Raw genomic sequence first — 12,112 nt, forward strand, 5'->3', positions numbered from 1 at the left:
AATAATATTGAAAAGGACATCTGTGAGGATATAAAAAGAAAAAGCCTTTAGTACTTAAGTGGTGTGAGATAGTGAACAGATTACTAAGAGACTTAAGCTGAAATAGTTCAATGCAGCAAATCCCTTGAAATTCAATGAAAACACTTCAACTGAAGTGTTGTTAAGGTGATGGTTTTTTATTGCAACAAAATCATTGAAATATATAAAGTGTTGAAAGCTACGTCAACCCAACTCTGAGTCCCCCCCTTACTTCAAAAGCTACCTTTGTTTGCATGCCTAGACAAAGGTTGTGGATTGCTCCAAGGACCCTGGCCATGCCATCTCTCCTCTCCTCGCGGCAGACATTAGGGACTCAAGAAGGATAATTTCATATGGTCTGAACTGCGTGGGGAAACATTTAAACTGTTTTCTCCCAGTCCTGTGTTCAAGCAGGCTGTGTCCTTGCTCAAACCCTTTTTCATCATAATTATTACTTGACCTAAGCTCTGACGTGGCCACTCTATAAGCATACAACCTGAAGCCAAACAGTGAGAGAATTTTTGTTTGCCAACAACTTAGCCTTAAATTCTTGCACCTATATTGGGATCCAGCAAAAGCCAACTATGTTTTCGGAGATGTGCCAAATAACCAGGCTGTCAGTAATGTAAACTCAACTTAAGATCTGATCATCGCATGAAGCCTGGGTGGTAGCTGCTCTTCTCAGAAGGTAAGCCCCAGCTCATTTATTGCCTCCAAGGTGAACCAGTGAGGAGGTTAAAAACAATTGTATAGTGGCCATGACTTATCTCCTACATTTAAAAAAATAAAGGGTCCAAGCTAGACTGGTGTCACTGAGTTCAGGGGCCCCAGAAATTGACTACTGAGTTAGATTCCTTTCTCAAAGAATTGAGTCTCAGCATTATAAAATCTACCATTCCACACCGAATCAGTTTATATCAAATAGAGTACGATCCCGGATTGCGACAATTGCTGCACTGAATTATAACCTTTCCATTCCATTCACTCTTAGTCTACAGAAGGGTACCAACAGGTTTTAACTTGCCTGTAAGTAATGTTCTAACATGGCCTTAAGAAGATATGGGTCAGGCTCTCATCCTGGGGTAGGCAGCCTACCTCAAAATGCCAGAGCCCGATCTGACTCAGAAGTGGTGTGAGGGAGTTTGAGAAGGCCACGTCACTGGCTCCCCAGAATTCATAGAGTTATATATGCGCATTGTCATCCCTTTCACTATCCTGGTGACTATCAGCCTCTACCCTGCCTTGTCACTTTTTAATCTTTCAGATGGTTCCTGGGAGGCAGCCCCACCCAGAGACAAAAAAAGTACTACAAGTACCACAGTGCACCTGGGTATGTTGGACGAGACCAGGCTTGGACTAGAAAAAATAAAGTGGTTGCTCTAATGTATATGGATTGTCCTACCCCATTCAGGTGCAAAGAGAGACCCAGCAGCTGCCACAAATTAACCCAGCATGATGCATTGGAGCAGTGGTGGCAGAGTTGGAACCAGCAGAGAACTGCACAGCACTTGGGGAGACAATTGAAAACTCTCAAAAATATTTGTGGACAGTGGCTTACCAGATGTAGGAAGGAAACAGAGGACAGACAATACCAAAAACAGCATGGAAAGCTGGAAGGAAATGGAGGCTGAAAAGGTGAGGCACTATAGGCCCGTAAGAAGCCTCCAAGGAAAGATTCCAGCCCACAACAGGAGGAGATGGGAATAGACAGGATAGAGACTGGCCAAATGAAATAGCTGACATGATTGTCCAAAGGAAGGTCAAAGAAGCTTCTAGACAGAAGGAGGAAGGCGGTATAAACCTAGTAGTGATGGTAGAGTCAGTCTTCAGTGAAAGGTGTTTGATTGGGGTTTGAGTTGCTGGGGAAGCAAGGGACCAGAAAGGTGGAGGAGGACGTGGAGGAGTGAGTGGTACCAATTGTATGTATGGATGGATGTGAGAGACAGAGAGAGAGAGAAAGGAGTAAGAGCAGGAGAGTTAGGAGGGAGTCGAGACAGTAACGGTGAGTGGAGGAGTCAGACTAGCATGGAGGATCAGAGTAGAGACAGGCGATAGGACCAGAAGGTGGAAGGAGATTTGAGATATGAAGTAAGAATAGGAGGACAATCAGGAAGGTGGAAGAGAGTAGAGATACCAATAGTGAGAGAAAGAGTCAGAGCAGGAGAGAGGTGGAGGGTGGAGACAGATGAATTGAGATAAGCTGTAAGATCAGGAGGGGAAGGTGAGTAGAGAGGCAGTGTGAGATTCAGAGAGAAAGCCTGAGGTTGAGTAGAGAACACAAGTGTCAGGAGATAGTGAGGGTAAGGATTTAAAAATGTTCATAAGATGACGGTTGTAACAAGACAATCAGGTTAACCCTGGTTTAGGTCACCTGGGATGTATCTGAGTGTATGGGGATATGAGGAATTGGCCTTTTGGTTTCCCAAGGTTAAGCACAAATGCTTTATCTAGATTTTTGGGAGTAGGGAACCTGGGTTAGGGAGGTGGGAAGGCAGGCACACAGAGAACAACCATAGACTTCGATCACTAATAGCATCTTTTTGTGTCTTTTAAAAAAAAAAACTAAAAGAATTATTGATATCCTAACATGACTTGACAAAATTGTCAGAATACATGTTTACAGAAAATCTTTATTATGTTAAATGTTAAAGATATTTGTACCGCGCACCGTCACCTACGGAGTTGGTCCCCAGGCACTCTGGTGGATCTGTAAACAGAAGGTTGGGTGGGTTACTAAGGTGAAGAGGGAGTAGGATAGTGAGAGGAGTAGTGGTCTGTTGGCAGCTTCAACTCTGTATACACCGGGTGCTGAGCTTTGGTGCACGACTTATGTGTTTCGATGCGGTTGAAAAAATGCTTTAACGGGCATAAGCAACATTCTCAATAGAACCTTTTAACATGCCTGTATGTTACACCCACATGCTGTAACACACAACTAAGATTTATAACTCATAACAGTGGTGTTGGAATGGACAATGGAGACAATTTACATTCATTATCAGACAAACCGGTGCAATATAATGCCAAAGTAACAATTTTAAAGGCAAATTATACATAGTGTTAAGTGATCCTGAGCCTAACTCAATTTAGACTCCTGCATGTTTTTGCACCTCAAATGCACCATACAGGGCAAGAAGATATCAATAATGCATAATTGATTGGCTGGGGACCAATAATATGTAAAAAAAAAAAAGTAGCTGTGAGTAAGTGCACAGTGAGTCACAAGACAAAATCAATAAGGTTTCCAGTTTTTATTGTATATATACGAGTTGGGGCTTGCAGTGTGGATGGGATCCCTGTGTACATTTTCCTCAACTTTTCAGGAGTCTGCCATTTCCCTGGCCCAGACTCCATCTCACACAGGTTTTACTAGATGTGAATTGTTCTAGAGCAGGGAAGTCTACTATCTTGGATATCCCTATAACTAGGTAGGACCGGCCATTCCCTAACATTTTACTCACTCACCTCTCTCCTCTCTTCTACACTATCTTCCCTGTCTCTCTCTCTCTCTCTCCCCACTCTGTACCCTTGTCGCTACATGCTCACCCCGCGCTCCTACCTCCACCCTCCACATTTTCTGTCTCATGTCTGTATACTCTGCTTCCTGGTCTTACTGTTCTCCCTCTCTTCTCCTGTCTCTACCCTCCAACTGACCTCTCGTAGTTTTTATCTTCTCACTGAACTCCGTTTCCCAGTTTTATCGTTTCTCAATCGCTCCCTTTATCTGCCATCTCCTGTCTCCATCCACCAACTCCATTCTGATATTATCATTTTCTCCTCCAAATCTCACTACATCAAACACAACCTCTCCTCTCTTCTCATCCTACTCTCCCTCCAACCGCTATCACTCAGATCCAATTAGTAGCCCTTTTACACCTCCAACACCATACCTCCTCTCTATGTAACCACTCCAAAATCTCCTCCAAGTCCTCCTTCAGCTGCTATATCTTCTTCTCTAGTCTGCCTGCCCACCTACACCTTTTCTCCGACCTGACCCTTACACCTCTCACTCTTACTTAACAGTGCTGGCTTTTTATAGCCCACGTCCTTCCTACCCAGAAGCTTTCCTCAGCTCACTTTAACTAATCATGTCAGCTGATTCCCTGAGCCAATTACTGACTAAGCTATCCCCTTTATGTTCTGGATTTCCCCTTGTAAGTCTTCAAAATGACCGCTAACCCGCCTCTTTTCAAAAACCATCTTTGCCATGGGGTTCATGTGGTGACTGGGGTCATTTGATTACTGTTCCCCTCTGCATTCAGTATGACTTTGCCTACAGATATTTTGGGAGGGTATCCTTGCGCCCTGATACTGTATTGCTCCCTGATGGTTCCAGCTCCCCTGCTGATGCCCCGGTGCTCCCCTATAGACAGTCTGGGATTTGCGCTATAGGTGTTTGATCCCTACACAGCTTCTGAAGGGTTATGTCATGTCCATTCCCTACACAGCTTCTGAAGGGTTATGTCATGTCCATTCCTCCTGTCCCAGGACAGATTTTGCTTGTTCAGTCCAGGTGCATTGTGGAAATGCCAGTTTCTCTTTATGTTGTGCTGCTTCAAGAAGGTCTAAGATCAGTCAGGTTTCTTAGGACCCTGATGCATCCTGGTAATTGATGTGTCTTGGGAACCATCTAAAAGAATAGAAAAAGAGCTGGCAAGGACAGAGGCTGAAAGTGGGACAGAGACACAATCACCATTGTTCATGTGTGGCTCCACACATTCTGGTGAGCCTGGGACAGGGTTACCCCCACAGCTCCCTCACATCCTCACTAGGGCCCATGTATCAATGACCCTGTCACACTGACCCTGTCACATAACATAAATGTAAATCACATTTACTGTTTTTAATCACACCACAAAGAGAATTTCAAACGTTATGGGAACAGGGGAAATGTTCTGGAAGATTATGCCATATAAAGGGAAAAAATAGAAAGTGCAACAGCATTCTCTTAACACCAAGGGTGGCATGCTGCAACCCTGTCATAGGGTGTGAAATGTGTGAGCACAAAATAAAGACTTTAATTGTTTTGCCCACATTACTTCCATCATCCTAAATACAATTAAATGAACTAGCTGTTCCTGGTGTAACATATGCTTTTCTAGCATATCTTAAAGGTGAATATTGGTCGGTAATTCATAGGGTCACTTTTGTACCCCTTCTTAAATATCAGTAATTACCACTGATCGCTTCCAGGAATGGGGTGTACGTCATTGTGACTTATTAATGGTCATTGAAAAGGCTAAACGTATCAGATGGAATGCGAGGTATGCACGGTATAAGACCAGTATCTAAGTTCCATCAATCATATGGGCCTCTATGATGTGTATTTATAGATGCGTAATTGTCAACCTTGTGCCATTGCAGAGTCCTTGTGATGCCATAACATTGCGTAGTAGAATAATTACAGCACCTACTTTGTTTTAGCATGTAAGGAGGCATTCATCCTACAGTGTTTTGCTCTTTAGAGACTGAAATGTTGAGCCAGTAATTAACTGTTCATTGACACTGGATCCACCGTGCCACGTGTGAAGAGAAGTGCGGATGTAAAGAAGTAACTTGAAATTATTCCAAAGTTTGTTTTAATGCAAGGTGAATGTGATCGCGTAGAACCATGCTCAGTCTGTTTGTTGAAATGATAGCTGTTGTTGAAGTGGGTGCACCATCTCATTTGGACAGAAGAGGGTAACTTAACACTGATAAATTGCATCAGCTGAGTAAGGAAACATACCCAAGCATTTTATGTATATATAGATAAGAGCCTCAAAGATTCCTTAGAGTGCCCCTTTAATAAATCACATAAGCTTGCCTTGCACCTTAATAGCAGCATTACTTCGAGGTCTAACAGATGGAGTGCCTTCTCCTGTAAGGATTCTGCTCTGCAATTTATCTAACAGTTAAACAACATGGAGAGTATATGCTCGAGGCTCTAGACATAGAATACATAATTATAATGAAAATCCTGCAGCAGCTGAGAACAGAAAAGAAACAAAAGCTTCAGTTTTCTAGATTACTACTAGAGGTTTTTGTCCTTCAATGTAAACAAACAGTTGTTCCTTTATCTGTACTCACGAAACATTTGACTTGGATTTTGAAAGTGTCTCATTTGCCCTTTGCCCCAAAGAATGTGTTCTAGTGCTGGTCTCCAAAAGTAGTTCACAGATCTCAATAAAACTAAGGTAGGCCCATCTAGGCATTGTAGCAGTAAAACACTAACTGGGATCTCTGTATACCCACAATACTTTGCATGCAAAAAAAAAATGAAAGCACCCCATGATATTATAGACAGTTTAGGAACATGCCACTTAACTGGACAAACTGTTATTGTTCTCTGCAAAAAACAAACATCCCTGTGCATTGTCCCCTCCCCCAAATATTGTTGGATGTGATTATACAAATGCACAGTGAAACTATTTATATGATCTTAGTTACCATAGCATTAAAGTCAATGCCTAGCATAACAATGAACACTTGAAAATGATGCAGATTGCTTGAAAGGGCTTGTTGATTTCTGAATAGCTGTTGTCCCAGAGATATATAGGAATAGTGCCAGGAGTACCTTTAATCCTTTGGCGGCCAAGCAAATGATTTTGCAGTGTAGCTCTCCATGCTGTATGGGTATGTTTGCATTGATAAAACAAGAAAGTCTGTGGATAAAATGTGCATACCTTAATTCCTTAGAGGGAAAATTATCATGTTGTAAGGGCCCCCTTGCACAGTGAGGGTAACATGAATAGGGCCACTAAAAATAAAAATGCAACTTTCCTAACAGAGAACGCAAACAGTGGGCATCTGATTTGACTTGTGCCTAGTGTATGCTTGAGAAGGTGACAATTGTCTGAGGGTTGCTAATGGCTTTCTGAACAAAACCCAGAAGAACAGGACTTTAGTTCTCTCACGCCTTACCTGTTTCTTCTACCAGGCAGGGAACAAGACCATTTCAGTATTGTCGCTGGGTCTTAAGAACATGTACATAGATCCCCATACCAGACTGGAGTTTGCTTTTCTTCAGCTAAGTCTAAATGGCATGTGGGCACTATTTTACTATGCGATTGAAATGATAGTCTTCCAAAGTCTGTAGATGCTTCCTTTCTGCAACTGTTAACTAATGCGCAAAGGGTTTCATTCCCTTTGAAAGTCACACAGTGCCAGTTGTAATCTGCATAAGCCGACCAAGCTTAGGAGGAACCAGACAGGTCCTTGAGAGAATATCTTCCATTTTGTGTGTTTTTGCCATGTATTATTTGTTTTTAAGGGGCGTACAGATTTACGCAGAATAGCAAACCTTAACAGTGAAAGATAACATAATTTATGCTTGTATAAACTGTGTGTCTCCTTAATAGCCTGATGGCTACCATATCAAAAGTCACAGGCATAGGGAGATGTCCAGCAATGGTAAAGCCAATAGTCTTTCTTCTATGAGTGGGCACTCATTTTCTAAAGTAACTCCTTTTACCTTCCAGGATAGATGTTTTATTCCTACACCAAGACCATGATGCCATTGGCCTCTGGGGATACAAGTGCATGCATCCTAAAGGTATTTACCAAAAAATTCAGAAACTGATCTTTAATAACCTGCCGTGACAATGCACTACAAAAGTAACCTTTATGTAAGGATTTTTCCTCATTTCGGAGAAACATTTGATGGTTGTTAAAGTGCCAATAATGTCATCTGCACAATAGATTAATTTTCTAACAAAAACATCACACCATGCTTCAGTTTAGCTAGGAATTGCCATCAACCCTCTAAATATGCAGCTATGCAGTTTTTCTGCAACCTATGAAAGTGGTACATCTTATAAAAGTGCCCACCCAAAACACCATAGAGGACATAGGTACCAAAGACCGTAACCAGGATTAAGATACTATTTTCTGCCGTATCCACTAACACTTAGCTTTCTTAATGCCTCGGTTTTCAGTTAGTCTAGTGCCAGCCATAGTAAGCCTGAAGGCAGGGGTATGTGTTTATGTTGCCATTTTATTCAACAGCTCTCAATGTACACATAATTATTGGAACAGCTTAGATGGACACTTAACATTCGACTGTGAAGGTGCAAGAGGTTATTTATTTATGTATTGTTTATTTATACAGCGCTTATACACAGGTGTAGTGCTTCGAAGTGCTTCAAGGCAGGAAGGGAACAAGGGAATACAGTAATCCTTCTTAGGCCTTGACATTTCCGAATGATCTAACAGAAAACTAGCATACTAGGCCTGATGGCATTTCTCCTAGTTACAGTAGCGACCAAGCTAGGGAGGGGGACAAAAAAGGGGGGATTGGGAGGACAGATGAACTAGTCCTAGTACATTTAGGTCATGCATGCGTACAGAAAGGGGTGTGAGGCAGGGGTGTGGGGGGACAACGAGTCCAGTCAAGCAGGGCCCTGGGTCAAGTGCATAGAGGTTGCCCCACTTATGAAGCGTAAGCTGAAAGTGCAGTAATGGTGAACATAGTGCAGTGGCCCGGAGGCAAGTGCAAAAGACTGGCGGGGGAGCCTGAGACCTGTAAGGCTCTGGAGGTGAACCAGGCAACTTTTTCTTGATAACCTGCCAATGGCTACTCAACCGCAGCTCATTAATTCTATTTGGAAGATTTCAGCTGTATTATATAATTGTTTTCAGATATCAATGTATTCGGTATCATTTTATCACACAATGTACTGTGGATCAGATAGAGCAGGTTCTGTGGATGTGTGTTAGCTGCTAGTATTTGCAATAGAAGCTTCCAACTTAATCACCCAGTATGCTCTACACATGATTATGACATGAGGTTTTCACTAAAACATCTTTTAAGAGAAGATTCATGGATCTTTTTGATGTTGCTATGGTAAGAGAATGTAAAGCAAGAATACCTGGTCAAGTCGGTTGTAGAAGTCTGCATTCCCGGCACAAAGGTACCTGCCCAGCAGTGTGGCATGTGTAGTGAATATTGTGGCAATCGGCATTTGCCTATATCTGCAAAGGATCAATCCAGCTCCCGCCTGCCACTCGTGGAAGTGAGCGATGATGTTGGTCTGATCTTGGACCTGGTCAGACATCTAGCATGGACAAAAAAACATAATAAATATTGCTTGTAAAGAGAAATGAACATACATGGGGCCGTTTTTTTATAGATGTGTTGGCATCAAACTTTTTTCTTCATTGTATACTGAATGGTGAATATTGAGCCGGTGCGATGTGCATGGATGCAATATTTACTCTGCTTTTCGCACTGTTGAAAAATGGCAGCAGTTTGAATGGGTCTACCAAAGCACATGAAAATCTGGGATTAGAGTTGTCATACATGCAATAGAACTGCTCCTGAAAAGACTTGAGAAATGGAACTCAATCTGAAAGGAAGAGATTGCCGTGCTTACTGTGTGGGGGTGTTTGCCAGGGCACAGCCCTGGGACTTATTTCTGAGCACCGGCACTTATTGTCTCAGACACAGTTTGAGTATGATGTGATATTTTGACAACTGTATTTTTTTAACTGCCAGTATAAACACCTATAGAATCAGAGCAACATGTAAATGATGATTGTGTTTAAAGACACACTTAAACATGTGTTATGTTGTGTTATGTGGATGGGCATTTGTAAATCACTCATCAGCCGTAGTGAGTACATCCATCAACCACGAGTTGGGAGTTGCAGCTTTAACCCCATATATGCTGACAGCATGGGGAGCAGTCGTGGGTGGTGGCAACAGTGGGTGGGCAGCTGCCCATCCAGACATGTAATGGGCATGTGAGGAAATATTTCACTAACTTTCTTCATCTGTTTGCTCTGGCAAAGCCTCCGAGAACACTTGCTGCACTTTTGCACACAGAATGTAAAAACAAAATACTGTGCGATCCCTCATGTTCCATTCCTAGAAATCTGTATATGCTTCTTTTAAGAGACCATGACAATCTCCGTTGAGGTTGAAGGGCGAAGGACTACAGCACTACTGGACAGTGGCTCCCAGGACACCATGGTCTATGAGACCTATTATCACAAACATATGTCACATCTGCCCTTAGAACAGCTGGAGGGGTTAAATCTGATGTGAGTCGGCAAAACACCACTTGCCGCTATCTGGGGTACTTTTGTGTGAAGATCTGCCTAGATCATGAGGTGGCTGTAGTAAGGACCCCTTTGACTGCACTGGCATTAGTATGCACCACCAAGAACCAGTATGCAGAGGTACCCCCGGTTGTGGCCACCAACTCCGCCCTGTTTGGTACCTTAGCCAGGATGTATATGGAGATGGCCGGTCCGCAGGTTGCACATTCCCTATCAAAGCACCCCCCTTGCCAACAAGACTAATTTAAGAAAAGTCTGGAGAAGGTGGTGCAACCCGATGGTCCGTGGGAGAAGTGAACATCACTAACCACAGTCAACTGGACATACCGCCTGGTCAGACCATCATGGTGCCTGGCCATGTACGACTCAGGTTCAAAACTGCTACCGAAGAATGGTGATGGAGGCTGCTGAAGTTGAAGAACTGCCTGGAGGGCTGATGGTCCAATGCACCTTGATAATTGATACTGGTTCAGAAGTGAGCCACATACGTGTACCCATTACTAATGTCACTGATAAAACAGTGCATTTTCCCGGAGGCCGGACAATTGCGCAGTTGCACATTGCTGACTCGGTGGCCAGACGGCTGATACAAGGAGCTCATATCCTACCTTCAATGTGGAAAAAATAAACTTTGTGGCCTCCCCATTGTCAGAACATGAATAAAACTATCTACGAGACCAACTGGCAATGAGGGCGGATGTGTTTTAAACCAGTGACTGGGATTTGGGTGAAACCAAGGGAGTGCAACACCACATCCGTCTGAGTGATACCACCCCATTTAGAGAATGGTCGTGGAGGCTGCCACCTGCAGATGTAGAGGACGTCTGGCATCATCTCGAAGAATTTCTGCATGCCAGTATAATCCAGGATTCGAGAAGCCCCTATGCCTCCCCAATAGTGGTTGCATGAAAAAAGAACCAAGATGTGCGGCTGTGCATCGACGATCGGCAGCTAAACAGCAGAACTGTGCCAGACTAATATGCCACCCCTCGAGTGGATGAGGCCCTGAACTGTCTGGTTGGGAGCAAGTGGTTTTCTGTCCTGGATCTCCAGAGTGGGTATTACCAGATTCCCATGTCACCGGAGGATAAGGAGAAGATGGCTTTCATCTGCCCGCTAGGATTTTATCAGTTTACTCGAATGCCATAGGGGATATAGGTAGTGCCCACCACATTTCAACGCTTGATGGAACGAACAGTGGGGGACATGAACTTGCTTGAGGACGTTTTGTAGATAAGGGAAAGATAGACCTTAATCCACTTATTTTAATAAACATACCAGTGAAATGTTTAATAAGAGCCTGTGTCCTTTTTCTGACCTAACACAGTCCGCTGATCCCACAGATGGATCTGAGAACCAGGGCAGGTTCAAAAGCTTATGGAGCCCATGGAAACTGAGTTTGCAGTTCCTCAAGGCCCTAGAGGGCCAGGCAATCCCCCCATTGAAGGATTTAAGGATGTGAGAAGCAGTCTCTCATGGGCAGTAGGGGATGCTGGGGCGGGTCTTACTGTAGATGATTGATCAACGGCATGTGGCAGGGACCACAGGAGGGGGAATAGGGGATCCTTCACATATTGCCTAAGGCCTGACCTCCACTGTTTTGGGGAGGCAGCCAGCCTCCATAGCAACACAGATTATCATCGCCAGAACCAAAACATTTCTTAAACGCATGGAATTTATTTACAGACAAATCCAAAGCAAGAAATGAAAACAGCAGAACAATGATGGAACCAAAATCAAGTATGCTTCACTGGTCATGATGTCTCACCTCCTTGGAGATTTCCAGCCATTCTTGAACCCTTGAAAGTCTATCAGTAGTCCAATGCAAGGTTCCCAGTGGTTCCTGAATGTTTTTCAGTCTTGGTGCCACACAACCATCTATGTTAATCTTGTAGTTTCTTTAACCCAGTGATGCTACAGGCGTAAATTCTCTGTCATGCTGAGATGGAGACAGGAGTGCTCCCCACTTTCTCTTGCCCCACTTAACCTTAGAGCCACTCCCTCTTTGTTTACAATATTCAGGACCTGCCACCATTAGTCGCTATGACTCCTC

The 12,112-nt window shown here is 43.4% G+C and overlaps 1 protein-coding gene across 2 annotated transcripts in view; it reads right to left on the reverse strand.

Moving 5' to 3' along the window:
* GYS2 (glycogen synthase 2) overlaps positions 1-12,112 on the reverse strand; it is a 919,141-nt gene that overhangs the window by 741,330 nt on the left and 165,699 nt on the right. For both annotated transcript variants that reach the window (XM_069628441.1, XM_069628442.1), the window contains exon 4: positions 8,868-9,053. In XM_069628441.1, the coding sequence (XP_069484542.1) occupies positions 8,868-9,053 (186 nt within the window). The remainder of the gene's footprint in view (positions 1-8,867; positions 9,054-12,112) is intronic.

Source organism: Ambystoma mexicanum, chromosome 12 (assembly GCF_040938575.1).
Source record: "Ambystoma mexicanum isolate Mex_15411 chromosome 12, UKY_AmexF1_1, whole genome shotgun sequence".
NCBI lineage: Eukaryota > Metazoa > Chordata > Amphibia > Caudata > Ambystomatidae > Ambystoma > Ambystoma mexicanum.